This window comes from Trichechus manatus, unplaced genomic scaffold (genome assembly GCF_000243295.1).
Source record: "Trichechus manatus latirostris isolate Lorelei unplaced genomic scaffold, TriManLat1.0 scaffold00213, whole genome shotgun sequence".
Classification (NCBI taxonomy): domain Eukaryota; kingdom Metazoa; phylum Chordata; class Mammalia; order Sirenia; family Trichechidae; genus Trichechus; species Trichechus manatus.
Window position 1 is genome coordinate 337556 of NW_004444149.1, and position 27458 is coordinate 365013.

Consider the following 27458-nt stretch of genomic DNA (forward strand, 5'->3'; position numbering starts at 1 on the left):
CATACTTTTGTTCAACAAACTCTCATTTTGTGTTTACCTGGTGCCCAGGATACAGAGCTGATGACAGTGATGATGATGTTGATAATAACTAACAACCTTTATTGAATACTTACTGATTGCTGTTAGCTGCCATGGAGTCAGCCCCCAACGCACAGTGACCCCATACACAACAGAATGAAACCCTGCCCAATCCTGCACCATCCCCATGATTGCTTGCAGATCTGACCATTGTGATCCACAGGGTTTTCATTGGCTGATTTTCGGAAGCAGAGCACCAGGCCTTTCTTCGTAGTCTGTCGTAGTCTGGAAGCTCCACTGAAACCTGTTCAGCATCACAGCAACACACAAGCCTCTATTGACAGATGGGAATAGATCCTGGGTCTCTTGCATGGAAGGTGAGAATTCTACCATAGAACCACCACTGCCCGCACCCCTACTGATTACCAGGAACTATTCTAAGACCTTTATATCTCATAACTTATTTAGACAAGAAATAAAGTTTCCCTGCCTTCAAAGAGCTCCTATGCTAGTTGGGAAACGTTGATTATTCATTCGTCATAGATTTGTTGAGCACCTATTATGTGCAGGCATTGGGGCTATAGCTGTGAACAAAACCAACAAAAATCTCTGCCTAAATATGGAAGGTAAAAATGAAACTTATATTATAGTAATGGTGGTAGTGGAGAGATGATAAATAAAACAAATAAATAAAACAAATAAATAAAATCATGATACTAGGTAAGTGTTATGGAGAAAAAAATAAAACAGGGAAAGGGCATAGGGCGTGCCGGGGGTACAGTTTTTGGAAAGGTGGTCAGGGAAGGCCTACCGAGAAGGTCACCTCCAGGTAAAGACCTAAAGGAAGTGAAGGAGGGAGCCACGCAGATGTCTGAGGGAAGAACACTCCAGGCAGGTGGAACAGCAAGTACAAAGACCCCAAAGTCAGACGGTTTGCTGAGTTCAAAGAGCAAGGAGGATGGACCACAGTGACGGGGAGCGTGGTGGGAGAGGCTGAGGACAGGGGTGTGATGGGAGATCCTACGGGCCTTGTAGGCTGTGGTCGTGATGTTGGACTGTGCTTTGCATGAGATGAGGAACCGCTGGAGGACTTTGAAGACGAGAGACATGACCCAGCTCAGGGTTTAAAAGTATCGCTCTGGCTGTAATGTTGAGAAGAGGCTGTAGGGAACAAGGGTGGAAGCAGGGAGACCCACGAGGAGGCTGTTGCAATCATCCAGGTGAGCAATGGCCGTGTGGGACCGATGAAGGGGTGACGAGTGGGTGGACTAGTGGGCGGGTCTGGGCACCTCCTCGCTCCAGGATGGGAAGGGTTGATGGCGAATCCTAGGGGAAGCTGCATTGAAGGCATTTGAGCAGAGCATCCTGGCTCTGGGAGAGGGCTAGAGAGGGCTCCGTGACCCTGCTTGGAGAGAACAGCTGAAGGCTGAGCATGAGGCTGGTCTCACTGTCTTTCACAAACACAGCTCACCTCAAGTCACTGAGCAGGTCGAATGTCAACACACACCCCATGAACACTCCCTGTCTCACCCACAGCCCCACAGAAAGGCGCTCGCCAGAACACACAGACGGAGGGAGAAAGCAGCCTTTGCCCCCTCCTGCCTCACGGGTGGGTGGCTGGCCTGGGTCGTGGCTGCAAGGGGTGGTGATGCCCTCCCTCTCAGGAAAGCCCACAAGAATAGAACATTCTTGCTATTCTCCCTGCCACTCCAGCCACAGACGCATGGTGGCAGGGCCAAACCCTAATAAGCTAATCATAAACACTTGGGATGATGCCGATGACAGTGGCGAGGACGACCCACTCACAGGACCAAGCCCAGCTGACCTCACCCTCCTGAATCTTCTCTGTATGTGGGGGGTAAGCCCTGGCAACCTTGAAATACAAGTCAGGACCCCTAGCTGCCCATCTTCCAGCCTGGCCTTCCCCTCCATTTCAGGCCTCTGGGTGGTCCCCAGCCCCCTCCTCTCCGTCTCCCAGCTGGAGGCCTGGTGACCAGCCTCAGCCCCACTTCTTCTGTCCACCAGCCTGCATGGCACTCCCACCCCCCCTCGCCCCCTCCACTCTTGCTGTAATCACAGCTCAGCCAGACCCCCCCTGTGAATAATTGGGGCTGATTTAGGGGCTATCAGGGGAGAAGGGGGGGGCTAATGGAGTTGGTGGGGAGCCGCCCTGGTGATGAGGGGAAGGTTGAGAGGCAATTAGCTGGGCTGACAGCCTCGGGAATCACCTAATGCACCTGCCCACGGGAAGGGCTAGTGAAGGGTTGTGGGGAGGGGGCCATATGCACCACCCACAACCAGGGATGGACTTGGACTTGGGCAGGGATGCTGCCCCTCCCTCAGCAGGAGGCTGGAGGACAGATAGCAGGACGGACTTCCAGAAAACAAGAGGGGTAGGGGAGACTGTAACAATGGATGGGAGGAGGAGGGGAACCTTATGGGAGGGAGGGAGGCTGATGGGATGTGTCAGGAGCTCTCGGTCCCCCAAAGCCCCTCACTTCTCTCACACACAGACACACACACACAGACACACACGCCGTGCCCCAGCTGAATCTTATCCCTCGCTGGGGACCCGCTCCTGATTAATACCAACATTAGCCCTGAACACTCTCCCCTCCAGGCCTCACAGTCATTAATTACCTCCTCTCCCAGCCCCGCAGAGGGGAAGCTGGCTCCCCCAGGGCAAAAGAACCCAAGTGCCTGACCCCCTGCCCAGAGAAGCCACCCCTGCCCCTTCCTCCCTGCTTCTGAAGGAAAGGGGAGGAAGAAAGGAATCCAGAGGATAGAAGGAAGGAAGGGAGGGAGGAAGGAAGGGGTTGAGGGAGGGAAACCGTACCCTCTGTTCTCAGCGTCCCCACACCCCAGCCCCTGCCACTCTCCCCGCATCTCCCTCTCTGAGTCTCTCCCTCCTTGGAGTCTTCCTGCAGTCTAACTTCCATCCCCTCGCCCCCCACCGCCACGGACATGGTCAGCTTGGAGCTGGAAAACCTCAGGCTGGAAGTGCCACAGAGGGGCCCTCTCTGGATAGGGTAGACAGACATCTGGGCCGCTTCTTCTGTCCCCATCCCTTCTGATTTCAGGTTGGGGACAAGGAATGTGCACAACCCATGCAGAGAGCCCAGTTTATACGGGGTGACACACAAGGACTGTCACACACAAACACAAAACCAGACACACTGGGACCAAAGTCACCCAAGGGTGGGAAGGGGTGACACATCCCACCACCACACACACACCTGCAAACGTAATCACATGGAGAACATGCAGCTCAAATGGCGCTGATGGCTGCCGGGAGAGGAGCAGGTAAGGTGTCACGGGACATCGAAGTGCTAGTGGAGGAGGCTTTGCCGCTGCGATGGGAGGCTTGTAGCTCAGTGGTGGGTACTCAGTTGTGGGTACATGAGTCTCAGGAGGAGGGATCCCCTGCCTTCTCCCCCTGGGCCGCCATCTTGAATCTGTCTAGCTCCACTGCTTGTTCTGTCTCACACACACACAAAAATACACACACACACCAAAAAAAAGAGTCATGAACTGAAACCAAGCCCACGTCCACCCCAAGTTTTGAGGTCTAAATAACTGTTTGGCCCACCCGACAGTCTGCTCCTTGCCCAGGACCCCAAGGCCTAACTCTCAGCCCATTCGACCTCCCCCCTGCCTCCCCAGAGCCCTTGCCTCCCAAATTGTGTCCCTATAAGTCCCCTCCTTTGAGAAATCCCAGGCAGCCCAGCTCCCACTAAAAGATATGGGTGGGGGGCTCTGTGAGCTTTTCCTGAGCCCCTCCCAACACCCCCGTGAGCCCCGTTATAAGACCAAGTGAGTCTGGAGACTTGACAATCGATATCCCTCAAAGACGAAGACGCTAATAACTTTATCCCCTCTTGTCCTCCAACTCTCGCCTACATTAGCTCTGACCACAGGCCCCAGGCAGCTGGGACCTCAGTGGGCAGGCCTGGAGCTGAGTAACCCCTTCAGATCCAGGTGGCAAGCATGAGGGTAGACTGCAGGAAGGACTTCCTGGCTCTCAAGAATGGGAGGCCAAGGGACTAAGGGATAGAAGGTCTAGGCAGGTCTATTTCACTCCTGGATAGACCTCCTTGGAAACTTGATTTTTGTGAGGATTTGTGATCTCAGAAGCACTCTACAGGAGCGCCAAGGTCCCTGCTTAATCCCTGGGGGCTTCCCAAAGGAAACTGAGAGGGGAGTTCCCACTAGGGAAAACCAGGGAGACCGGGCCCTGCTCTCCCTGCCAGCCCTGGAGTCTCTTCCTCCATTAGGGCCTGCTGGTGCAGCTCAGAGACCTGAGGCTCCCAGGGTTTCAGAGAGAGGAGGAGTCTCCCCCCTCACCCCTCCACAGCTAGGCAAGTCCCCTCTGTCCCAAGCTGCTGCAGCTGGAGGGGTGCTTGGGGTCAGGGGACAGAGCACCTCTTCTGTGAGCCCATCTCCCCAAAACACAACTTGCCAGCCTGTCCTGCCCCACCCCCAAACTCCAGGGCCAAGGCCCAGGCTGGGAATACCCAAGGCCTTGTGACAGGATAGAGAGGAGGAGGAGGGGTGGGAAAGAGAGATGAAAACAGCAAACACTTACATAGCACCAGCAACAGGCCAGGCGCTCTTGGAAAAGCCCTACACGTGGGACTTGTTTCAACCTCTTACCAACCCTACAGGTCGGTGCTATTATTATCCCTATTTTTCAGAGAAGGATACTAAGGCGCAGAGAGCTTGAGTAACTTGTCCAAGGTCACACAGCTGCTAAGTAGCAGAACCAGGCCAACTGGCTCCAGGGTCTAGGTGACACAGCCCTGGGAGAAGAGTAAGGGGGGGGCCAGCTTAGTGGGAGGGTGGGCTGAAGAGACTCTGGTTCCAAGGGCTGGATTAGGGGCAGGGCTCAGTGGAAGACACATGGGCCCCTGGGAATCTGTCCTGCGTCTCGGAGTCTCTGCCTTGTTGTCTGTGCCCTGCACTGCTGTGGGCTGCCCCTCTCTGTCTCCATGTCCCTCCGCACTCCATATGGCTCCTCCTGCAGCTCCAGCCCTATGGCATTGTCTGGTTGTCTGTCTTGGCTCCAGATTTCTCTCCTCCCCACCACCCCACAGCCAAAGCTCCTCAGAGTGTCCACCTTATCACAGGAGACCGTCAGAGCCGGCGTGAGGGTGGGGGGACAGAGAGACAGTCTGGAAGAGGACTGATGTTTGGAGCAGTGGAGTCACCTCCCTCCCCCCTGAGGGGACATGGACTGCCTAACAGCCTGGCAGTGGGCTGCAAGTTTGGATTCCCGGATCCCGGCTCCTCCGGGGACTGTCCCCCTCACCACCACTGGGCAGCCTGTTCAAGGCCACTTCAGGAATCTGGCAAGACAGGTTCTCTCCAGCTGGTGCTTAGAAAGCTCAGGGCCTGTTGTGTCTGGAATGCTCGCTAGGGTCTGTCTTCAGCCAGGGGGATCAAGGGGGCACAGGACAGGACATCCCTCACCCCTGCAGCTCCAGCGCTCTGCCCGCCTCATTCCTGGAAACCCGAACAGATGCTCTGCTCTCCTGTCGGGAATCCAGCCCCTGAGGGAGCAGGGTGGGAAGGAGGCAGAAACTGGTTAGGAAGTCTGAGGAGGTCGGGAGTGGCTTGGATCCCTGGGCTCTTTGCAGAACCCATCCCAGTGTTGGGGGCCCATGGGGAGCCCCGCTGACTTCTGCACCACTGATTCCTTCTCCCCAGAGAAGGCACAGAATAGCTGGCAGAAGCTTTTCGAGAAAGGAGAGTTCTAACATTTCTTCAATGCTGTGTGTCTCTGAGGTGCCCATCACCCTTTCTGGGCCTCTGTCTTCTAACCAAGACAGCCCTCTCCGAGAGGGAGGGATGGAGGAAGGGGTCTCGTCCAGATCTGGGGGACCCAGATGTCCCATCCCCACAGCCTCAGGTTACTGTCCTGGTCCCATCCCCCCATGGGGTCCTCAGGGCCCCATCTCATCGATCTCCCTGCAAGCATCCATCTCAGCTGGTGCTAGGCCCCTCATGGGGAGGGGTCGCTAATGGACTTGGCATAGCCAGGAGGTAATTAACAGGGAGGAGGCAGGGGTAGCAGCAGGGTGGAGGGGGGTACAGTTAATCACAACGGAGTCCAACAGCTATGAGTGATTGGGGGGGCTGTGGAGTAGGCCAGGGCGCCTGTCCATGTGCAGATCTGCAGGTCCACCAGTGGAAGGGAGGGAGTGGGAGGGGCTTTCAGATCATGAAACTGACAATGTGGGTGGGAGCCCCCTCCCATCCCTGGTCCACCGCACCGGGCCCAGACTGCCTAAAGGAGCTGGCGTGATGGGCTTCAGCTCCTGCTCCCAGATGGATGAAAGCTATCCAGTTCCCCTCCCACACTCTCCTGGAAGTTTCCCTTCCCTGCCCAAACCTTGTTCCCAGAACCCTTCACCTCCAGAGCTGACCTGTCTATCTTTTCCAGCAATGCCTCCGGCTACTGCTTTAAGAGCTGCTGATGCCCTGATGTTCTTGACCCTGGAAATGCTCCCCGTGCCCTGCAGGTCCGTCTTCTACGTGACCTCCACCCCTCTGCTGCAGTACCAAAAACCAACCCATTGCCCTCCAGTCCATTCCGACTCATAGCAACCCTGGAGGACAGAGTAGAACTGCCCCATGGGGTTTCCAAGGCTGTAAATCTTTACACAAGCTGACTGCCGCATCTTTCTCCCTCAGAATGGCTGGTGGGTTCAAACTGCCGACCTTCTGGTCCGCAGCCGAGCACTTAACCACTGTGCCACCAGGGCTCCTTTTGGCTTCAGTGAAGACCCTAACTCCTGCTCAGTGTGGGGTGAGCTGACTCCCTTATGCCTCCACCCCCAGAGCCTCTGAGGCTGGAAGTGGCCCACCCTTCCCAGGCCCTGGACAGAGGCTCAGAGGCAGAGGTGGGTGGGGAGGAGCGGCTGTGGGTGAGACAGAAAGCCCCCGCAGGAGTCCGTGTTGGTCTCCAGGGCATTCTCTGACCCCACTGCTTGTCCCACCCATATCTGTTTCAGGTGCTCATCGGCCCCCCATTTCTCCGTCTGTGTCCATCTAGGTCTGTCTGTATGTCTTTTTCTGTCTGTCGGCGTGTCTCCTCCGTCTCTGCTTCCCTCTGCAGTCTCTCCCCATGTCTCCGCGTCTGCAGGTCCCTATCTCTGCCTCTCTCTGAGCATCTGTCCCTGGGCTTACCTGTTGGATCTGATCCCCCGCTTCCCTCACCAACTTCCCATCCTCTCTCCTCCCCATCACTCCATGTCTCTGAGCGCCCTCCCTTACAGGGGTGGGGCAGCCCCACCCACCCCAGGGTAGGAGAGGAGGGCCCATGAACTTGGCCCTCAGGGACCAGACCCCCCCACCATCAGTCAGCCTGCAGCCCTGGGTCAGACCTCCATTAGCACTAACCAGCCTGGACAAGAGGCAGACGCCACCGGGCTAGGCCTAGGGGTGATAAGACCCAGATTGAATCACCGGGTGGGGAGGCTGGGCACCCAGGGACACGAGCCAGCCACAAGATTAGCCCTGGGGAGCCATGGGTTATTGCAGGAACTGGGCAGGTGATTGGAAGTGATGGGCTGGTGGGGGAAGTGAGGGGTGGGGGTGAGGGGGAACGGTGGCAGGAACAGAGGAAAGCCGCGCCTCCCTGGTTTCGGGGTGGAGCACCAGCCCTTGGGTTGAGGAAGATGGGGGCAGGGCCCAGGTCCCCTGATGTGGTGGTGATGGGGGGGACCTCACCCAGCCTTGACGCCCACTGAAGCTGCCGGCCACTCAGTAAGGCCAGTGGTCTTCCGAGCGGCAGAGGGCAAGGGCACCCCACGTCCTCCCTTGGGCAGGATGGGACGGGGAGATGCCTGCGTCCTTAGGAAACAGCCACCTTGCTGGCACCTGGCCTCCAGGTGCTGATCTCCAAGCAGTTTGCTAGAGCCATGCGGAAGGAACAAGGGTCCCGCCTCCCTCACCAGTCCTGCTCCTTCCTCTCCCTGCCACACACTTGTCCTCCTGTGCACTTGCTCTGTGAGGGGCACACCAAGACAAGTCAGACTCAGCCCCTCAATGCTTCCACCCTGTCCACTGGGGCAGCTGACTGCCATCCCTCCCTGAGGCACCAGCCTTTCTGAACATGACATACAGAGAGAGGCACTTAGGGTCTGAAGGTCTGGGAAGCTTGACCTGGGGTTGCCCCGCCCCTTCTCCTTCAGGTGGACGAGGTGTCCACAGGACTGGGATCCAAACCGCAGCCACAGTGTAGGAAGTGAGAGTGGCAGCTGCATGGAGTTGGGGTATGTGGCTGAGGGGAACCAGAGACAGGAAGGATACCAGACAGTCATTGTCCCCCTACCTGAATCCCAATCCCCCCTCCTTGAACGACGTCACCTCAAAAACTGGCAAGAGACACAGCCAAGGGATAATAAATATAATTACTATGTGGAACCCTGCCTTAGAGAAGCAGGAATATCCTCCACTCCCAGCCCCCACCGGGCCCCTCCCGCATGCTGAGGGTGAGTTAGATGCTTTGTGATCACCCTGGGGGTGCTGGGAGCTACAGGACTTACTGAGGGCAGGCCCCAGCATTCCAGCTCCCCATCCCCAGTTCCTGGGCAGGCCCCTAGCCCAGGACATCCAGGTAGACGGGAGGCGCCTGGGCCAGAGCTTGTAGCCGGGCATGCACATCCTTGATGTTGTGGCGTTGCTGGGGCTCCCACTGCCAGCAGCCCCGCATAATGGTGTAGACCTCGAGTGGGCAGGCACGTGGCCGCTCCAGCTCACGGCCCCGGGTGATGCACTCAATCGCCTGCAGACAAGAGCCATCAGACAGACAGAGAAGAGAGCACACTAGGCTGGGAGCGGGAGCGGGAGGCCAGCCCCAGGGCTGCCCCTACCTAGACGAAGCTCCCAGAGCAGGTCACAAACATTTCTGGGCCTCATGGCTGCTAATAACCTAACTGGACACAGTGAAGCCCGAGATCCCTTTCTGCTCTGACAATGAGCAGTGGGAAGGGTTAAGGCCAGACACTGAGGAGTGGGGCTAGGGGTAGAATTGCTTCCAGAGGGGCTGGAATCGGACCCTAAGTAGACTCTCCAAGTGGGCTGAAGAAGGGGGAGGGCCAAGACATCAGCATAGTGTTGGGGGCTGAATGGAGAAGAGGAAGGGTCTTCTGCCTCTCAGCTCCAAAGGGAAAAAAGAAAATAGAGCATAATTGGCAGTTGAAGGCCTTGAAAAATAGTTGGCTTACATGTTAAGGTAGAGGCCAACCCCCACGTCCTTCTACCTTCTGTGGGTACCACTCTGTGGGGACCTAGCACCTCCAAAAAGAAACTGCAGCAGGAAGGATGGAAGTTAGACTCCGGGAGGGACTGCCAGAACAGCTAAGGAATCCAAAGAAGGAAAGACAGGCAGCTCGCTGGAGAAGGAACCTAGAACCTCTTCCTCCCCCACCCCACCCCCATTAGAGAACTTGGGTTATGGGCGGCACTAATTCCATCCCTTCTCTCAGTGCTTGAGAAAATTAAAATCTATAACCCTCTCCCCCACCCCACAGCCTCCAGGGAGCAGACTGCATTAGGAGGAGAAATGGAAACTGACAGCTGCGAGCCAAGGAGGGGGTGGGGGGAGCTGCTCTGGGAGACAGAACACCTGGGGCCTGTTCTGGCTGCGGCCAGCTGGGAGGCCGGCGGGAGGGGCAGGGCCGTCCTTCCAAGAGTCTAACCGCCAGCCTTCTGCGGCAGCGCTGTCCCTCCTGTGCGCCACCTTCCTTCCCACGCCTCTCCCTTCCACCCTGACAATGCCTATCACGTCTAGAAAACCAGCTGAGGAGTGGGGTCTGGGCTCCACCTATACCATGCTTTGAGGCGCCCCCAAGAGCTGGTGGGGCGCGGGCTTAGGACCGTAAGTGGAGGCAAGAATAGGAGAGGGGACGAGGAAAATCGGGCTGGAGGTGGGGGCACCGCGTCGGCTTGCGGGGGCAGGATGCTGGGGTGGGTGCCCCCGGGGCAGCGAGATGAATGGAAGGGACTCTAGGAAGATCCGAGCTCTCCGGGAAAAGGACCAGAAGGGACGGGGGCGAGGCTGGCCGGGGACCCACGGGGCGGGGCTGACCTCGGTGTTGGAGAGCTGGTACCAGGGCTGCTTGCCATAGGTGAAGATCTCCCAGAGCACCACGCCGAAGCTCCACACGTCGCTTTCGGTGGTGAACTTGCGGTAGAGGATGCTCTCGGGAGGCATCCAGCGGATGGGCAGCATGGTGCGGCCTCCCACCTGCGGGCGGGCGGTGTCACCTTCAGGGGGCGCCCGCCCGAGACAGCCCCTCCCAGCGCAGACCCCGCCCCCGCCTGTCATTAAAAATAAATGCCTAGGGGTTTCGGGGCCAGGGCTAAGAGAGAAAAACCGAGGGTGGTGTTTCCGTCCCGGATAGCGGAGACAGACCCTCAGCCACTGGGGAAGGGGGAGGGGGCGTGAAAAACCAGAGCCGGAGAGTCTCAGGCCCCACACCGCCCGAGGAAGAGGAGGGCGTGCCCGGCAAGGGCCGGCTCTCGGCCGGGGACTCCGGGTCCAGGGGGTCTACAGTTAGGACGCTGGAGAGGCGCGGGGGTGAAAGACCCTTACGCGGTAATAGTCGGTGCTGTAGATATCCCTGCTCATGCCGAAATCGCCGATCTTGACCACTAGCCCCTGACCCACCAGACAGTTGCGCGTGGCCAGGTCCCGATGCACAAAATGCAGGCCCGCCAGGTACACCATTCCCGCAGCGACCTGGCTAGCCACGGCCAACAGCTGACCCAGGCCCAGGGGGCCTGGAGCCAGGTCCTCCTTGCCAGCCAGCAGCTTGGCATCAGGCCCGTGGGACCTGCAAAGGAGGGAGGTAGAAGGAGCCTGAAGATGGGGATCCCGTGGAGCTGGGGGAGGTGGGGGAGCGGCCTGGGTTGGGCTGAAATAGGTGCCTGGGCAGGTGTGCCCACCCCCAGGGCTTCCAGCAGAGCCCACGATTGCCACATCTATGTCCTCCTCTCAGGCAGTCCCCTGAACTTCAACCCCAGCATCCAGCTACCCACTGGCCCCTACATCTCTAGCCAGTGGACACCTCAGAGGCAGCCCTTCCTAAACTGAGCTCAGCATCTTCCCTGGAAGCCTGCCCCTGCCTCAGTGAGAGGAGCTTGTCCACCCAGGCTCGGAGCCTGAACCCCAGGAGTCCTCCTTGATCCCCCTGTCTCCTTCACCTTTACCCTCAATACCCAATCATACCTGTGGGGCCTTCCTTCCTTCTGAAGGTTTCCATGATGTCCTCCTCCTCCCCACGGCCACCACTCCAGGTCAATCCCTAATCGTTCGCCTCGTTCCCCAAATAGTACTTCTTCTGAACCTTTGCCTGAACCAGTAATGCCCTTTCCCACTGGCCAACTTCTCATCCATTTATTTCTTCATTTATTCGAAACACTTGGTAAGCAATGTACCGGGCACTTGGAGCTACAATGGACGCAGGCAAAAGGGTCACAGCGTGCAGTGTGAGGGGCACCAACGGGCACTCAGGTGAGGATAGAGGAAGTCAGGGAAGGCTTCCTGGAGGAAGGGATGTCTAAACTGAGACTCAAGCCCGGAGAAGAGGTGGGTAAGCTATTGGAAGTGAGCAGGCATGGGGCAGGTGACGTGTTGTGGCCAGGGGCGGGCGGGGAGGTGGGGGGGGAATGTACCAGGCAGACAGAATTTGAAGTACAAAGACCCAGAGGCGAGAGGGAGCAGATGGCCCTCCTGGGGGAAACTTCCAGACCCCTGTATCCAGAGACATTGATGATTCTCTCCTCTGATCCCCTCAGTGGTCCTTCCAGCATTTAGAGTGGGCTCTCCTGGACTGCCAGTGGTGGCCACTTCTTCCCCTCCTGAGCCGCTGGCCTGCATCCCCCCAGCCCAGCACTGAACCTGCACCAGGCCTGGTGACCAAAGGGATGGGCTCCTCTAAGGCCTTCTTTTCACTGGGTTCCTCTGTGCCAATTCAGCCTCCAGTCTTAGCTCCAGGTCTGGCCTCACTCCCTATTACTCCACACCCTCCATCAGCTCCCCCTAATGCACAGGATAAGCTAAGACTCAGGAGTCTCCCCCAGCTGAATTCTGCAGCCTGACTGTGTGAATGACCCCTCACTCCCACAGCAGGTGTCTGGGGACCAAATTACAACCATCGACTGGACAACTACCCAGTGCTTTCTTACCTAGCCCCATAAGCCCTGCTTTCCCCTCTTACTGATGGGGACACTGAGGTCAGAGAGGAAAGCTACTTGGCAAAGACGCCCAGCTGGTAAGTTGTAGAGCAAGGACTGGAGGCCAGGCCTCCTGATTCCAGACCCTGGCCCTTCCCTCGGCCCCACACTGCCCCATCCTCACAGGGGCCCATCTCAGGGGAGAAGCGCTCGCCGAAGGCAAAGTGTGACATCATAGACAGTTGGGGCTGACAGCAGGGGCTCTGCCTGGGGTCACATCCCCCCGGGCCATTTATTAGCCATGTGCCACTGGACAAGTCACTTAACCTCTCTAAGCCTCTTCTGTGAAATGGCCACGTTTCTTGAAATTATTAAAATTATCAGCACCCATAAATAAACCTATCAGAGCTATTCCATCCAAAACGAGAGAAACAAATTATTAACTTGAAATTTAAAAGTTCACTTTTAGTAACTTTCTTTAAGTATAAATTGCCATTATGCTTGGAGATTATGAAAGTAAATATATATATATTTATATTCATGTACAAGCACATACCAAAAAAAAAACCCCAAACCCAGTGCCGTCAAGTTGATCCCGACTCATAGCGACCCTATAGGACTGAGCAGAACTGCCCCATAGGGTTTCCAAGGAACGGCTGGTGGATTCGAACTGCTGACCTTTTAGCTAAGCTCTTAACCACTGCGCCACCAGGGCTCCATACAAGCACATAGAGCCAAAATAAAAATGAGCTGTAAAGCACTTCACACGAAAGTGCCCGACGAACATTTGTGTCATCCAAACTGCCACCTCCTACAGGCCTGACTGCCTCGTTGCACACTCCAATAAACGCAAACTCTCTGCAAAGCCCACCCATGCTAGTTTCAGCTCATGGTCTCTGCTGGTACACCTTCTCTGATCACTGCCACTCTGTCCTTCACACTGACTGTCCCACATGCACACATTTTCTCCTCCACCACCTCCCAGCTCCTTGGGGACAGGAACTGTTTCTGCCTGATCCTTCCCAATCTCCCCCTTGGTGTGTAGGCCAGCACGGAGCAGGGGCCAGGAGGTTTCCAGGCAAAACCAGCAGGATGGGGATGTGCTTGTGGGGCAGGGACGATGGGGCTCAGACCCAGGGACCAGGGTAGGAGCCAGGCGCCCGTACCGGAGGAAGCGGTTCAGGTCGCCATGCCGCATGTATTCAAAGACCATGAGCAGCGGGCGGCCCTCAGTGCAGACTCCGAAGAAGCGCACGATGTGCGGGTGCTGCAGCATGGTGAGCAGCTCGGCCTCACGCTGGAAGTCTTGCCTGGCACTCTCTGACACCTCCTTCAGCGCCTGGACAGCAGGGCGGGGGCAGGACTCGGGGGGCCAGCCCTCACCCTCCCACATCCAGGTTGGCCCACCCAACCCCCAGCCACATCAGACCCCATCATCCCAGCCCTAGGCCAGGCACCTTGTCCTGGTACATCAGTTCTCCTGGAGGTGGGACCCAGACTGGCAGTACCTGGTGGCGGGGTCTCACCTTGACAGCCACTAGCATCTTGTCCTGCTCAGGCAGCAGGTTGTGGCACTCAGCAAGGAAGACCTTCCCAAAGGCACCCTCGCCCAGCTCCCACTTGAGCACGATGTCCCGGCGCTTGATGTGATGAACACCTGGCCGGGGGGTTGCAGGGTCAGATGGGAGCCTTAGTCTTGGGAGAAATGGGGTGGGGTCAAGGGCCATGCGCTGCATACTGACATCTAGCCAAAGAAGTGGATGGGGATGAAATTCAGCCTCCACTCCTTCACCAAGCTCTGTGCCCTGGTGGAGGCTGCATCTGCCCAGAGAGGACGTGGTATGGGCTAGCTGTGGCCCGGAAGTCAGGCCGATCTCAGCCTGCGGAGGACGTGCTGGGAAAGGCAGTGGGGCAGGAGGGTTATTGTTCAAGCCCAGGCTGGGCAATGGCTATGGCCCAGGGACTTCTCCACACGCGCATGCAGGCATGCATGCACACACATGTACACATGCATGCACACACATGCATGCACACACATGGGCTCGCCCCACCCTTGACCCCGCACAGCCCCTCACAGGCATCACTGAAGTATTGTGGGTTCTCGATGATGTGGCCTTGAAGCCCAGAGCCTTTGCCCTCGGTGGGGGACAGGGAGCTGCCACCCAACGTCATGAAATGCAGGGACATGGCCAGCCCATCGTCTGGAGCCAGCACAGCAGGACCTAAGGAAGAGACATAGCCATGCTCAGGTCACAGTCCAGGCACACACCCTGGCTCCTGCCCGCTCTGGCAGGGTGGCAGACCATGGCAGGCGACCCCCGCCTCGTAGCTTGCAGGGGAGGAACAGAGAAGCTAGGGAGCGAGACAGCAGCCGGGAGAAGTGAGGCACTGTGGCCTCTCTCTGTCTGGCTCCTGTCCAACCCCGGGCCCCACGGGCACCAAAGAACTCCCCCACTGCGCCCCTCCCCCTGAAGAACCCACTTAGTGTTTGACTACAATCCAGCCACCAATTAGTAGCTGCTACCTCTGAAACGGCCCCCACCACCAGCCCCGACACACGCTCACACACACTCACAAGCCCCGCAGACCCTAGACACGCTCACACACCCGAGAACTCCACGTGTGTGCAGCCCCCGCCCCCATACAGAGAACAGAGTCAGGGAGAGCCCGGAGGAAACAAAGCCAGTAGGACAGACAGACAGCCAGCCCCTCTGCAGCCCCCCACTCACGGTTGATCCCAAACTTGTTTCTGCGTCCACATTTGTTGAGCACAAGGAGCAGCGTAGAAAGGAAGAGGCAGGCGAAGACAGCCAGGCCCACGGCCACCGAGACCTGGGCGTGGGGATGGTTAGATCCAGCGAGGGCCCTGTCTTCTCAGAGCTCCCCCATAGCAAACTGTTTCTCCATCCCACGGAGGAGCCCACAGCCGGCCCACAGACCTGCCCTCCTCCCCTAGAGACCCCGCATGGCTGTGAGGGTGGCTGACACAGCTTAGGCCAGACTGCAGTGCTCCCCAAGCTCTGACTCGATACAACATGCAGGTGAGCCTCTAGCCTGTAGCCCGACCTCCCGAACCCCAAGTCCTGGCCAGGCCTCCACTTCCCAACCTCACCCCAAAAGGTGTTTCATCCTTCTTCTCCACAGGGTCTCTCGATGTGCTGTTAGTGTCTGTGGGGTCAAAGGCCATAAGTGAGGGCCTTGGCACAGGCTGTGCCTCCTCCAGCAACTCTCCCACCGCAGCCCCAGCTGAGCCCTCAGGGGTACCCTCTGCCCCAGGCTCGGCTCCAGGGACCAGGGAGCCTCCAGCACCCCCTACTCACCCACTGGCGAGAAGGAGACTGTAGCAGGAGGGAAGACAAAGCAGTCAGAGGGAGGAAAAGAGAAGTGAGTGCCTCGCCCCTGGGCCTCATCCCTTCATGGCGTGGGGTGTGATGGGGAGGTAGGGGGCCATGGGCCTCAAGGGACAAGATGCACTGGCCCTTTCCATGCTGGGCCCTGGATACCCCGGTCCGGGGCTCTCTCTTCAGCCAGCCCAAGTGAATGGAATAGCTGAGGGCTTCAGGAGCCCTCCAGCTTGAGGGAGGAGGCAAGGACAGAGCCAGACAGCAAATCTCTGGCTCCTTCAGACAACAGAACTCCAGGATGTTTTGTGTCCCCCCCGGACCAGGCAACGCAACTTCTAGGGTCAGGGTAACAGCAGGAAGTGGGCCACGCCTCCCTGGACACCTGGATCTGTCCCCCAGGTGGAGCCCTGGGAATGGGGGCAGAGCTTGGGGCAGGCCTCTCACCAGGAACGGGATCCTCGGGGTTGAACTCGAATGGGTTGTCCATGAAGGCGGCCATGATGGAGGCGGCCGCCCGGCCGGAGGGGTTGGTGGCTATAAGCGTGTAGTTGCCGTTGTTGACGTGGGTGGGCTGGTTGAGGCGCAGGCAGCCGTGCCGCACCGTCTCGTTGGGCGCAGGCTCCAGGAACTCGGTGAAGATGAAGCTGGTCTCGTTGAGCACGGAGCCGTTGAAGAGCCAGCGGAGAGAGGGCGCCGGCTGCCCGTCCACCGAGAAGGGGATGCACCAGTGGTGCAGCTCCACTGCTTTGTGCAGCTGCACGCTGGCCGGGACTGTGGGCCGGAGAGAAGGACAGCGAGGGGTCAGCGCCCAGCTGGAGCCACGAGGCCGGGCCACGCGGCTGAGCAAGACATCAGGGGCCGGGCCTAGGAGAAATCGGTCATCGGGCCCTAAGACATTCGCAAGGAGAGACGTTTTGAAGAAAGTTGACAGTAAATCTTAAATAAACCAGGCAGCAGGCCTATAAAATCCACAGGCTTAAAGAATTGAAGAGGCCAGCCTGAAATAAATACCGTAACAGGCCTAGAGAATTGGCGCTCCATCCAGCCCTGGAAATGAAACGTTGAGTCTTTTAGATAAGGGATCTAGAAAAGTTAAGTGTGATCGCTCTTAAGAAGATGCGGTAGCAGATTTAAAAATCAAACAAGCAAAAATATACAGTTAAAAGAAAAAAACCTTTTTGAAAGAAAATATGGGTTTGAAATAGGCCCAACCTGGGGGAAAAAAAGCCCATCAATAATAGAAAGAAAATGTATATATACGTATAGACATATATACTTTATACTGTAATTCCAGCCAGTATTCATATAATGGATACTATTCAGTGGTGAACTGAATAAACTCCAGCTACTTCCATCAACATGGATGGATCTTAAAACCATAATATTGAGCGCTCGCTTCGGCGAGCACATGTACTAAAATTGTGAATGATACAGAGGAGATTAGCATGACCCTGGCACAAGAATGACACATAAATTCGTGAAGCGTTATGTAGTAAAAAAGAAAATAAAAATAAATAAACAATTAAAAAAAAAACCATAATATTAAGCAAAAGAAACTAAGCACAATATAATACGGTATGATTCCACTGATCAAATGTACAGAAACGGGCAAAACTAACTTATAGTGATAAGGAAGCATAGCTGCGTAGAATTATTTTGAAAAGCAAGGAAAAGATCATCACCGAAGTCAGGACGGGGTGGAGGAGAGGGATGGTGGGTGAATGGCGAGGGGTGAAGGAGGTCTTCTGAAATACTGGTAACAATAATTATTGTTTAAAGTGGATATGTTTTCTGCATATGTCTGTGGGCATTATATTTCACAATAAAAGCAGCAAAAAAGAGGATTTAATATTATTTGTGGACAGACCTAGAGAAATTAGGCTGGGAGCCTAAAAAGGAACTCATGAGGAGAGTTTCCTTTTCTCAAACTAGGATGCAGGGCAAAGGGCCTAGGGAAGGGCGGCCTGAAGAAGCACTACAGGAGCAGGGGAATGGCCCGGCAGCTGGTGTTCAGGGCCCCAGGTAGCAAGGCTTGGGCAAAGGGCCAGAAAGAAATCCATCTCCCTCCCTCTTGCCTTGATGAGCCCCCAGGACTTCCCCCAAAGGATCAGGTTTTCATGGGAATCTGGAAACAGCTGGGAGGGAGCAGCTGTGGAGACACACATCCCACCCCTTTCCTCCAGCCCCCCACCCTCTCGTCCTCTTTTCAGGGAAGGAGGGATGTGGTGGGGAGTGGGTGCTGGGGAAGTCATGGGAGACTCACAGGAGACATTGACCTGGACAGAGACCTCAGCCCGTCCTACATCATTCTCCGCCCAACATGTCACATTCTTCCTGTTGAGGTCACTGGTGACATTGGCCAGGGTCAGCCCCAGGGACAGCAGACCCCCGGATTGCTGGGTCAGGGAAGAGAGGAAAAAATCAGGAAGAGTTTCAGCCCACTTGGGGCTGGAGTCAGGGGGCTGGAGCAGATGTCTTTGGGGAACCCCTCTGGCTCTAGATGGAAAGGAGAGGAGGGCTGGGGTGGTGGGGAGGAGGAGAGGGAGAGCATATAGCAGAGAATGGTCCTCCTCCTTTAGAGCTGATTTGTAGACTAACTCCTGGCTCATTTATTTCATGATCTGAAAAATCTAGAGCATAACCAATAACCTCTAAATAGGCACAAAATACCCCAGACTGAAACCAAAACTACCCATCTGAGCAGCTAAGTAGATGTCACGAATCCCAAGTACCAAATTCATAGACAGATCATTGGAGAGCCAACTAGGACCTCGCTACTTATTTACTCTTCCCCCCTCCCCACCCCCTTTGGCTATCTTGTGTTTAAAAAATTTTTTATTGTACTTTAGATGAAAGTCTACAGAGCAAACTAGCTTCTCATTAAACAATTAACACACATATCGTTTTATGACATTGGTTGCCAACTCCGCAACACGCCAACACTCTCCCTTCTCGACCTTGAGTTCCCCATTACCAGCTTTCCTGTCCCCTCCTGCCATCTTGTCCTTGCCCCTGGGCTGGTGTGCCCATTTAGTTTTGTTTTATGGGCCTGTCTAATCTTTGGCTGAAGGGTGAACCTCTGGAGTGACTTCAGTACTGAGCTATAAGGGTGTCCAGGGGCCATACTCTTGGGGTTTGTCCAGTCTCTGTCAGACCAGTAAGTCTAGTCTTTCCTTTTATCTTCCTGTTTATTCTTATTTACAGACAGTTCTAACAAACTTAGTCTTAGCCCAAGGAAGATCAGAAACGAAGAGATGGCTGTGGTACCAGGCAGCAGTTATAAGCAAAACAGCAGCATCACTTCCTTTTTGCAGATGAAGGCAGTGAGTGAGGTTAGAGAAGTAAAGTGACTTGTTTCTGAATCATCATCAAAAGACTGAACCAGATTCAGGATTCTCTTCCTAAGAAGCCATGGACATGTGGAAGCCCCTGCCTTATCCCCTTTCTGTTACTCACTCCAGGCAACTTTGATCTCTGGAGGGAGAGGGACCACTCAGTGACTCAGTGGCCAAGCCTCCCTCCACCATGTCTGGGCTCCAGTAGTTTCCCCAATGGAGCCCCCCTCCACCCTTGCTCAAGGCTCCAATGTTTTCCTTCAGTATAGTTCCCGGGGCTCCCAGCAACTCTGGTTGTTAACTGCCCTCCCAAAGTGAGGGCCCCTAAACTGAACTACACACCCCCAGTCCCATTGGCCCAGCTTCCCTCAGGGACTGGACCCCCTGTATCCACTCTTGCCACCCAGCTGCGGCTAGCTCTTTGGGTGAGTATAGCCCATTGTTGGCCCCTGTTGACCTTGTCGTCAAGGCCACCCAAGTCTTAGCTGTGGCTACTCCCAGTTGTCCGTCACCAGCCTGGGGACCAAGGGCAAGGTCTGGGCAGGTGCCAAAAGACATGTCTGGATAATAGAGATAGAGGCTAGGAAATGTCCAGAGGCAGGCAGGACATCAGAAGGCCAACATGTCCACCTTCGCAGCTGACAGATAAGAAAACCAAAGCACAAGCAGATCAAGGGATTTTTCTGAAAGCCACTCTGAGAATTAATCAGTGAGAGAGATGCAACCAGCGCGTGTGCCTCCTCACTCATCACACATCTGAGAGGACGCTACTTCCAGAACCTCCAGAAAAAGACCTGAAAGTTCCCCAAGAACTCTCCCAGGTGAAGGAGCGTAGATGCTGCACCATCTTCCCCCACCTCCAGGTCTCAGTTTCCTTATCTAGAAAAGGGGTGGGTGGGAGGGATGGTCTGTGTGTCCCTCTCACATCACGCGAGGACTCTGTGACTCTCTTTCTTGCAGCCAGCATCTGTTCCCCAGAGAGGGGACCTACGTCCTTGTGGGCCTGTGGAGCCTGGGGGTCCCTGCTGGGCCAGCATGCATCCTGAGAGCATGTGTGTGCCGGGGGGCTGCCCCACAACATAAGCCTGAACCCTGTGAGTCTACACCATCTCTGCCCACCTCTCACCCTCCGTGTGCGCCTTATTTTCGTTGTCTCTCTTTCCCCCACAGTGTGTCTCTCGTTCCCCGTCTTTGTCCCCCTGTTCCCTGCCAGGCCTGTCAGGGGTGAGGGTTGCTCACCATCGCTGTGGCTGACTCCTCGAGATCCGTGAGGATCCAGCCGGCCTGCTCCACTTCCTGGCCCTCCACCTGGCACCGCAGCAACACGTCGTCCCCCACGTCCACTGAAGCATTGGGCATCAGGACCTTCAGTGTGGGCACACCTGGCCACCCAGGATGCCCAAGGGGTGTTAGAGCTGGGAGTGGCTTCAGAATCTTAGTCCCGCGCAATGCTCCTTCCCCCACCCTCCTCAGTGACCCTGAGTCCAGGCAATGCCCCGCTCATCTTCAGCTCCCTCCGTTGCTATTGCCATCAAGTCGATTTCAACTCACAGTGACCCTATAGGACGGGGTAGAACTGCCCCATAGGGTTTCCGAGGCTGTAATCTTCAGGGAAGCAGACTGCCACATTTTTATCCCATGGAGTGGTTGGTGGGTTCAAACCGCCAACCTTTCAGTTAGCAGCCCAGGGCTTAACACCTGTGTCACCAGCGTTCCTGTCAGCAGCTCCCCCAGCCCCGGCCAGTTCCCCATTTCCCCCCAGTGCTTCCTTCCCAAGCCCTGCTCAATGCCCACCAGCCCTGGGCAATGCTGTCTCCCCAAGCAGGCTCCCTCTCCCAGGCCCCCAGCACCTACCGCAGCTGGCATTGCGAATGAAGGCAAGGGGCCCCTCTCCCGGACACTGCAGCTTCTGCTCCTGCACTCTGCCCAGCCCCTCTTCCTCCCAGCGCTGCAGCCAGTGCAAGGCACAGGAACAGTTCAGAGGGTTCCCCGACAGGACCCTGGTGGGCGTGGGGGACACAAGAGAGTCAGGGAAGGGGCAGGCGCTGGGCCTGAGGAGCCCCAGGGAAGACAGTGACTATTACAAGAGCAAGCGCAGTTGGAGCTCAGGGAGGATTGTCTAGAGGTGAAGCAGTGGGGACCCAGGATAACAGGTCCCCCTCCTGGACCCCAGTACCAAGATGTTACTAAAAGAAATAGAAGATAATGGGATATTCCTCAGCCATAAGGAGGAATGAAGTCCTGATACATGGTACAGCATGGCTGAACCTTGAAAACGATATGCTTAGTGAAATAAGTCAATCCCAAAAGGACAAATATCGTACAATCCCACTTACATGAAATAGGCAAACCTTATTAGTGGTTACCAGGGGTGGGACGGAGGGGAAAAGGAGGCATCATTGCTTGGGGGGCACTTAGTTCTGTTAACGGTGGTGGAATAATCTGGAAAAGGATAGTGGTTATGCTTCCACAACATGATGGATATAATCTATGTCATCAAACTGTACATGTAAAATTTGTGGAATTGGCAGATGTTTTGTTGTGCACATTTTTATCACAAAAGAAAAGAAAAAAAGAACTAGCACCAAGAAAGTAAAAAACAGCTGGCTGTGGGCTGCATGGAATTCTCTTCCCCTGGGTTCCCCAGGGTGACAAGCCAGGTGAGGGCTCTGAGTGTGGAGACAAGGAAGGACCACTGCCTCCAGGAGTGACCCAGAGGCCACAAGTGCCCACCAAGTACACCCGGAGCAGCACTGCCCACCCATCCCCTGAGCACGGTGCAGTGGGAACGGGGCAATGTCCCTGTGTAGACATGCAGGCGGCCTGTGGTCACGCAGCACAGGCTCAGAGAATGGGGCCAGCCTCCAGCCTCCATGCACACAGAACCAGTCGTCCAGGCCAGCCACCCTCCACGGGTGGTCCTGCAGCCTCTGCTTTGACGGGGCAGGGGTAGGTTCACAAGCACACAGGGTCTCAGCTCACAGCCAAACACGCAGTCCCCAAAGAGACAGCCCCCCCGCCCCCAGTTCTATACACAGTGATGTGCCACCACACAGAGACAAGTGCACAGGGCACACACACACACACACACACACACACGCACGCACGCACGCACGCACGCACGCACTTGCCACTCTCGCCCCTGGAAGCTACCCCACTCACAGTTCCTGCAATGCAAGGCCCTGGACAGTTTTCCAGGAGAGAGACTCCAGAGCATTAAAGGAGAGGTTCCTGTGGGAGTGGAGGCAGAGACCCCCATGAGCGACCTGAACTTGCTCTGACCCAGCGTGAGGGAGGGGAGGAACGGGGAGGAAGTTGACATCTCTCCCTCCCCAACCCTGGTGACTAGAACAAACCCAGGGAGGCAGCAGGGGTCGGGGGTGGGGAGGGGGGAGGAGAAGCCACGCCTCTCCCTGGGACAACAAGGTTAACCTCACTTAACCCCCACCCCAGACCCCAGGGAGGGGTATCTGAGGGAACAGCCGCTCCCCTCCCTTCCCCCGGCCCTCTGGCCCCAGCTGGCAAAGTGCTGAGGCCACAGCTGGGGGAAGGGTTCCATCTGTGCACCCCTCTCCACAGAGCCCAGGACAGGGCCAGAGGACGAAGGGGAGGACTGAGGCTCCCACACTCCCTTGCCCTCTACTAGACAGATGACAAGGATCTCGAAGTCTTTCCTCAAGTTCCCCCCCACCCCCCGCCTCCTCCTTCCGGCTCTTCCTCAGGGACAGAGGAAAGTCGAGGTTGAAGGGACCCAGGTCTCCCAGCTGGCTAGTTGTAGAGATGAGTAAGCGAGCCCCACTGAGGGGCTGGCTCCAGGCCACACTGGAAGGTGGTTTAGGAGCCACCACTGGCCACTGGCCCCAGTGCTCTGTGCCAGGCTGCAGTTCCTGGGACCCTCTGCCTTGACTCCTCCCCTGACTAGCCATCATCAGTTCTAGGGGGCTGGGTTGGAGAGACACCACCACACAGGGACCAGAAAGAACCCTCACTTTAGGACCAGTCAGCTGGGTGAGTTCTGTCCTGCCGCTTACAGCCATGTGATCTCAGCCCAGGGGCTTAACATTTCCAGCTCTCAGAATCCTTGTCCACAAAAGGGGATGACACTCGTCTCCCACCAGATTGTGAAGATTCACCGACATAATGATTGCAAGGTGTCACTGAGTACAGTGCCCAGCACAACTCTGTGAATGACAGACCCCACCACCCTTCCTATCTCTCCACCTGCCCATAGGGGGCTGGTGCTGAGCATCTGCCCTAGGGAAGTCTGCCAGGGTGTCTCCTTTGGGACTCTCTCCTGCCCATCCCACCCCTCTGACCTCTACAGAAGGGGTAGCTCTCACTCCTAGGATTGGGGAGGGCAGTGAGTGGCAGACCTGACACTCCATGTCCCAGGCTATCCCAGGGGCCAAGTGGATGCTTCCCCACCAGGAAGGATGTTAGGGAAGATGGAGCCCCAGCCAGAATCCAGGAGACCTTCTCAGGCCCCTTGCTCCCACTGGCCTGCTGTGTATCAGAACTCAGGGAAGGAAGATGAGCAGGCACCTATGAGAAGTATCCCTGTAGCATGAAGCGTGGAAGTAAAACAGCAAGAAAGACCTTCTAGCTGGTGGGGGTGGGAGCTGGGAGTATCCCTGGAGTAGATGAGAAAGAGGAGTCCCGGGAGAATGGGTGAGCCACCCTCCCTGTCCAGGCTCATAACAGTTCCCTGGGGAGGTCCAAGCCCATTAATGGCCCACGTCCGGGTGTCCTCCCACCCCTCCACCCAGCCCTGGCCACTCACAGGTGACTGAGCCGAGGAGTGAAATGGAAGGCATCTGGCGCCACGAAACGGAGACCACTGTTCACGATGGTGCTGAGGAGGGGTGCAGGAGGATCAGCTCCCAGGGCCTCAGCTACCCTGGGCCGCTCAGATCCCTGGCCCCCTCTGCCCATCCCAGTCCTCCAGCCCCCAGTGCTGAACCCTGTACCCCTCCCCACACCATCATGGTTTCCTCAGCTACCCTGGACCCCTCCAATTCCTGAGCTTCTCTGACCGCACCCAGCCCCTCAGTCTTCAGCCTCCCAGGCCCCTAAGACCCCACAGCCCTCCCTGACCCAGTCCCCATGGTGCTGAGCCCCACACCCACAGAGTCCCCAGTCCCCTCACAGATTTCTCAGCTCGCCCAGGTCCCTCAGGTCATCAAGCTCCAAACGTTGCAGATATGGCTGGTTCTCGATGGAGCTGTGGGGAGAGGGGATGGGAGTCACAGGGGCAGAGGCCCACCCACATGCCTCCCTCCCAATCACACGTGCACTGTCCCTGCATGCACACTCACACACATGCGCGCACACGCACCCATTCACATACAGACTTGCTCACACATATACACATGTACGGCATTGCATGCGTGTACACTCACACAGCCATGTATGTATATGCATTGACACATCTTCTCACACACATCCACGTGTGTATGCAGGAACATGCTCATGCACACGTACATGCACCAATATGCACACCCTCACACATGCATATGCTGTCTCACACACACACACCCAGGCATGCATGCACACACACAGACATACACAGATGCACAGAAATACACTTCCTCACACACATTCCCAACTGCATGCACGAACACGTGTACACATGTGCATGCACACGTACCCTCACACATGCACACATATGCACACACATCTCTCTCTTGCATGCACGAAAACACATGTTCATACACACACACAAACACACAGGTCCATTCTCAGCTCGGTGTCCTGCTGGGGCACACAGCACCTCTCCTGCGCATGCTCAGCAATGCAGGGTCATCCCCAAACACTTGCTTCCATGAAAGGCCTAGGCTCATCACTGCCACGGCCCCTCCCAGCACCGGAAGCCCTGTGGTCATGCAAACACATGTCCCCAAACACACCTGCTCAGGAGCCACTGTCAGGGCTCACCTAAAGCCACTGGGCCCTCCCCACACCCAGGCAACAATCCCGACCCCCCGCCCCACCTTTCAGCAGAGCAGGTGAGGGGCACAGAGGCTGTCAGTCAGCAACCCCCTGACTACTCCCTGCCCCAGGAGGGGCCCCGGATGCGCAAGGAGGGAGGGAGGGGCTCTGGGAGGATGGATCCAGAGAGTGTGTGTGTGTGTGTGTGTGTGTGTGTTAGGGGTGGAGAGGAGAAGAACACAGGCTGACTCGCATAGTGAGAGAAAGAGCGGAAGGCACAATGTGGGGGGTGGCAAAAAAAAAGAGAGGAGAGAGCAAATAGAGAGACTAAGAAAGAAATGACAGAAGAGACGCAGAGAGAGACAGGCAAGGAGAGGAGAAAGACAGATAAGGAAAGAAAGACAGAGAGACAGCTAGATAAGCATGGAGCGCCAGGGAACGCAAGACAGGGAAAGAAGTAAGAGCAGGTATGTGGGGATGGGGGTGGCTCAGGCCCCAGGCCTGCCCAGCTTCTTCTTTTTTTTGCCCAACTTCTAGACCTGGCTCGTCCGGGAGTTCCTGAGAACTCCAAGTGCCCTGCAATGGCAAGCAGATGTGCCCCGCTGCAACCCACACACATGTCGGGGCCCCTGACTCACTGCCTAGCCTGTTCTCAGAATCCTCCCCTCCACCCTCCTCCTTCCCCTAACTTACAGAGACCCAGGACCAGCCTGAGTGACCCCACTTTCCCTCCCCACTCCCCAGCCTTGGCCCCAGCAGGACAGCCAGGTGTCAGGTCCTCAGTCCCCAGAGGGCTATGGAGTAGCCTCCAGGTGACCTTGAGAGAGGGCAGGTCCCCGCCTTGCCCCCCACCCTAGACCGAGTTTAGAACTGTAGGGGTCCAGGGAGGGGGTGAGAACACAGGGGTCGGGCGTGTGCAAGCTGTCAGCCAGAGTGCTCAAAGCTGCCTCATTCGTTTGGATTCATAATCAATCTGTCTCTTCCAGTCCATTATCTCCTCGTTAGCTCTGCGGGCGAGGGAGAGCGAAGGAGGAGGGAAGGAACCCAGCAGGCAGAGGCTGTGGGTCAGGCTGCTGCCCCACCCAAGGGGACATCTCAGCTCACCACTCCACCTGCCTCCTAGTCCCCAATCCTGCCTTGTCCACCGCTCCACCACCCTGCCCGGGTTGGACCCCCTGGGACTTGGAACGGAATTGGGAGGTGGGGGCACTGATGGGGGGCACTCAGGGAACTGGGCCCCACTTTGAAGGTGATGCGTGAACTGGATAGGGGCGGCAGCCTGGATGCCATGCCCCCACCCTCCACGTAGGGACAGAGGGCCAGACCCAGACGAGGCCATCTCCTCTTCTAATCTCCCAGGGCCATTAGGGAGAAGTATTGAGTACCTTCCCGTTAATTACTGAAAGATACCCGAGTAACTCAGTGCCAATTACTGCAGGCTGCCCAAGTAACTTCCAGACAGTGATGGTCCTGCCTCGGGTGACTTCCAGCCCATCACTGCATGAGGCCAGGCCTCCCTGCCCACCCTCTAAGCCCGAGGCCACGGGAGGAGAATTTTCCAGCAGTTTCTCTCCTCTTCGGAGGTCTTGCTGGCCCCACCAGCCACACAGAATACTCAAGTATTTCCCAGCCACCACCCTGTGATCTCGAGTACCTCTAGGCCAATTATTACAGAATACTCCCAAAGGTTTCACCGGCTGCGAAAAAGTACTTCAGTATTTTGTAACCAATTACTGCAGAATGGCAGAGTACTGTAGAAGGCTGGAGATTCTTCCCAGCTTTGAACCCCTGAAGGGAGGAGAGTATCTCAGAAGGGTCCTGACTCCTAGCCCCAGGTGGAGGCACAAGAGTGGAAAGGGAGATACGAGCGGGAGGAGAGGAGCCAGGAGGAGGTCTCATTTCCCAAATCTAAACGCGGAGCTCCTGATAGGGGTCCTGGGAAGGCGGGGTGGCCTGGCAATGGAGGGAGGAGAGCTCAATCCCTCTCCACGATTCCTCACCGACTCCCACCAATTTCAGCTCAATTCCCCGGTTCCAGGGGAGGAGCTGGCATTCCCTGGTCATGACAAGGAAGGGGACGGGGGCTACCCCTACCCCACGGAAAAGGGAAAGGACGGTCGGGGTGCCTAACTGCGTTCTCCGCTGTTGACCACCCCCTTCCATGGTGCAGCTCAAAACAGCGTCTTGCAGACGGCTGGACTCCTCAGACCTGATCCGCGGAGAGTCCCTTTCTTCTCCCCGAAGCCGGTGCTCCAGCTGCCCTTAGCCCTAGGCGACGTCCGGGCAGTGAGTGCGGAGCCTGCAGGGGTAGTGGCAGCAGCGGAAAACCGCCGGGGCTCCGCCGAGGGCTGCGCTGTGCCAGCCTCCTGCCGCACCCTCTCCACCTGGCCCAGCACGCAGGCAGCGCGTCCGCGCCCTCGGGGCAGGGGTACGCCCGTGTGCCCCCGCGCCCCCACGCCCGCCGGACACTCACAGCTCCGTCAGGTTCTCGGCGCCCGGCAGGTAGCGGAGGTTAGGCAGGGCTCCAGCCTGGGTGCAGCGCAACCCCGAGGGGCCGTGGGGGCAGCAGGCTTCGGGGCAGGCTGCGGCGCCCGCGGATGCCAGCATCAGCCAGGCCAGCAGGCTGCCCCGCCCCGTGGCCCGGCCGGAC

General features: G+C 56.7%; 1 protein-coding gene and 1 non-coding gene across 3 annotated transcripts; one reads left to right on the forward strand and one right to left on the reverse strand.

The window, feature by feature from the left end:
- Positions 1-8413: 8413 nt before the first annotated feature.
- NTRK1 (neurotrophic receptor tyrosine kinase 1) lies at positions 8414-27449 on the reverse strand. 2 transcript variants are annotated; one of them, XM_023742603.1, is made up of 17 exons: positions 27282-27449; positions 24027-24101; positions 23661-23732; positions 22043-22111; positions 20735-20880; positions 20120-20262; positions 17809-17941; positions 15990-16316; positions 15522-15539; positions 15314-15369; positions 14931-15033; positions 14277-14423; positions 13728-13858; positions 13368-13540; positions 10619-10859; positions 10112-10270; positions 8414-8806 (listed from the first exon to the last, which is right to left on the reverse strand). In XM_023742603.1, exons 1-17 carry the CDS (start codon positions 27413-27415, stop codon positions 8621-8623), a joined length of 2313 nt encoding a protein of 770 aa, XP_023598371.1. In that variant the 5' UTR covers positions 27416-27449; the 3' UTR covers positions 8414-8620. The 2 variants fall into 2 exon arrangements, with proteins under 2 accessions (XP_023598371.1, XP_012414584.1); XM_012559130.1 differs by lacking the exon at positions 15522-15539 and having other exon boundaries at positions 27282-27447.
- On the forward strand, positions 16936-17042 carry LOC111822800 (U6 spliceosomal RNA). Its single transcript, XR_002825909.1, has one exon. It is a non-coding gene; the product is annotated as a U6 spliceosomal RNA (small nuclear RNA).
- Positions 27450-27458: the final 9 nt, after the last annotated feature.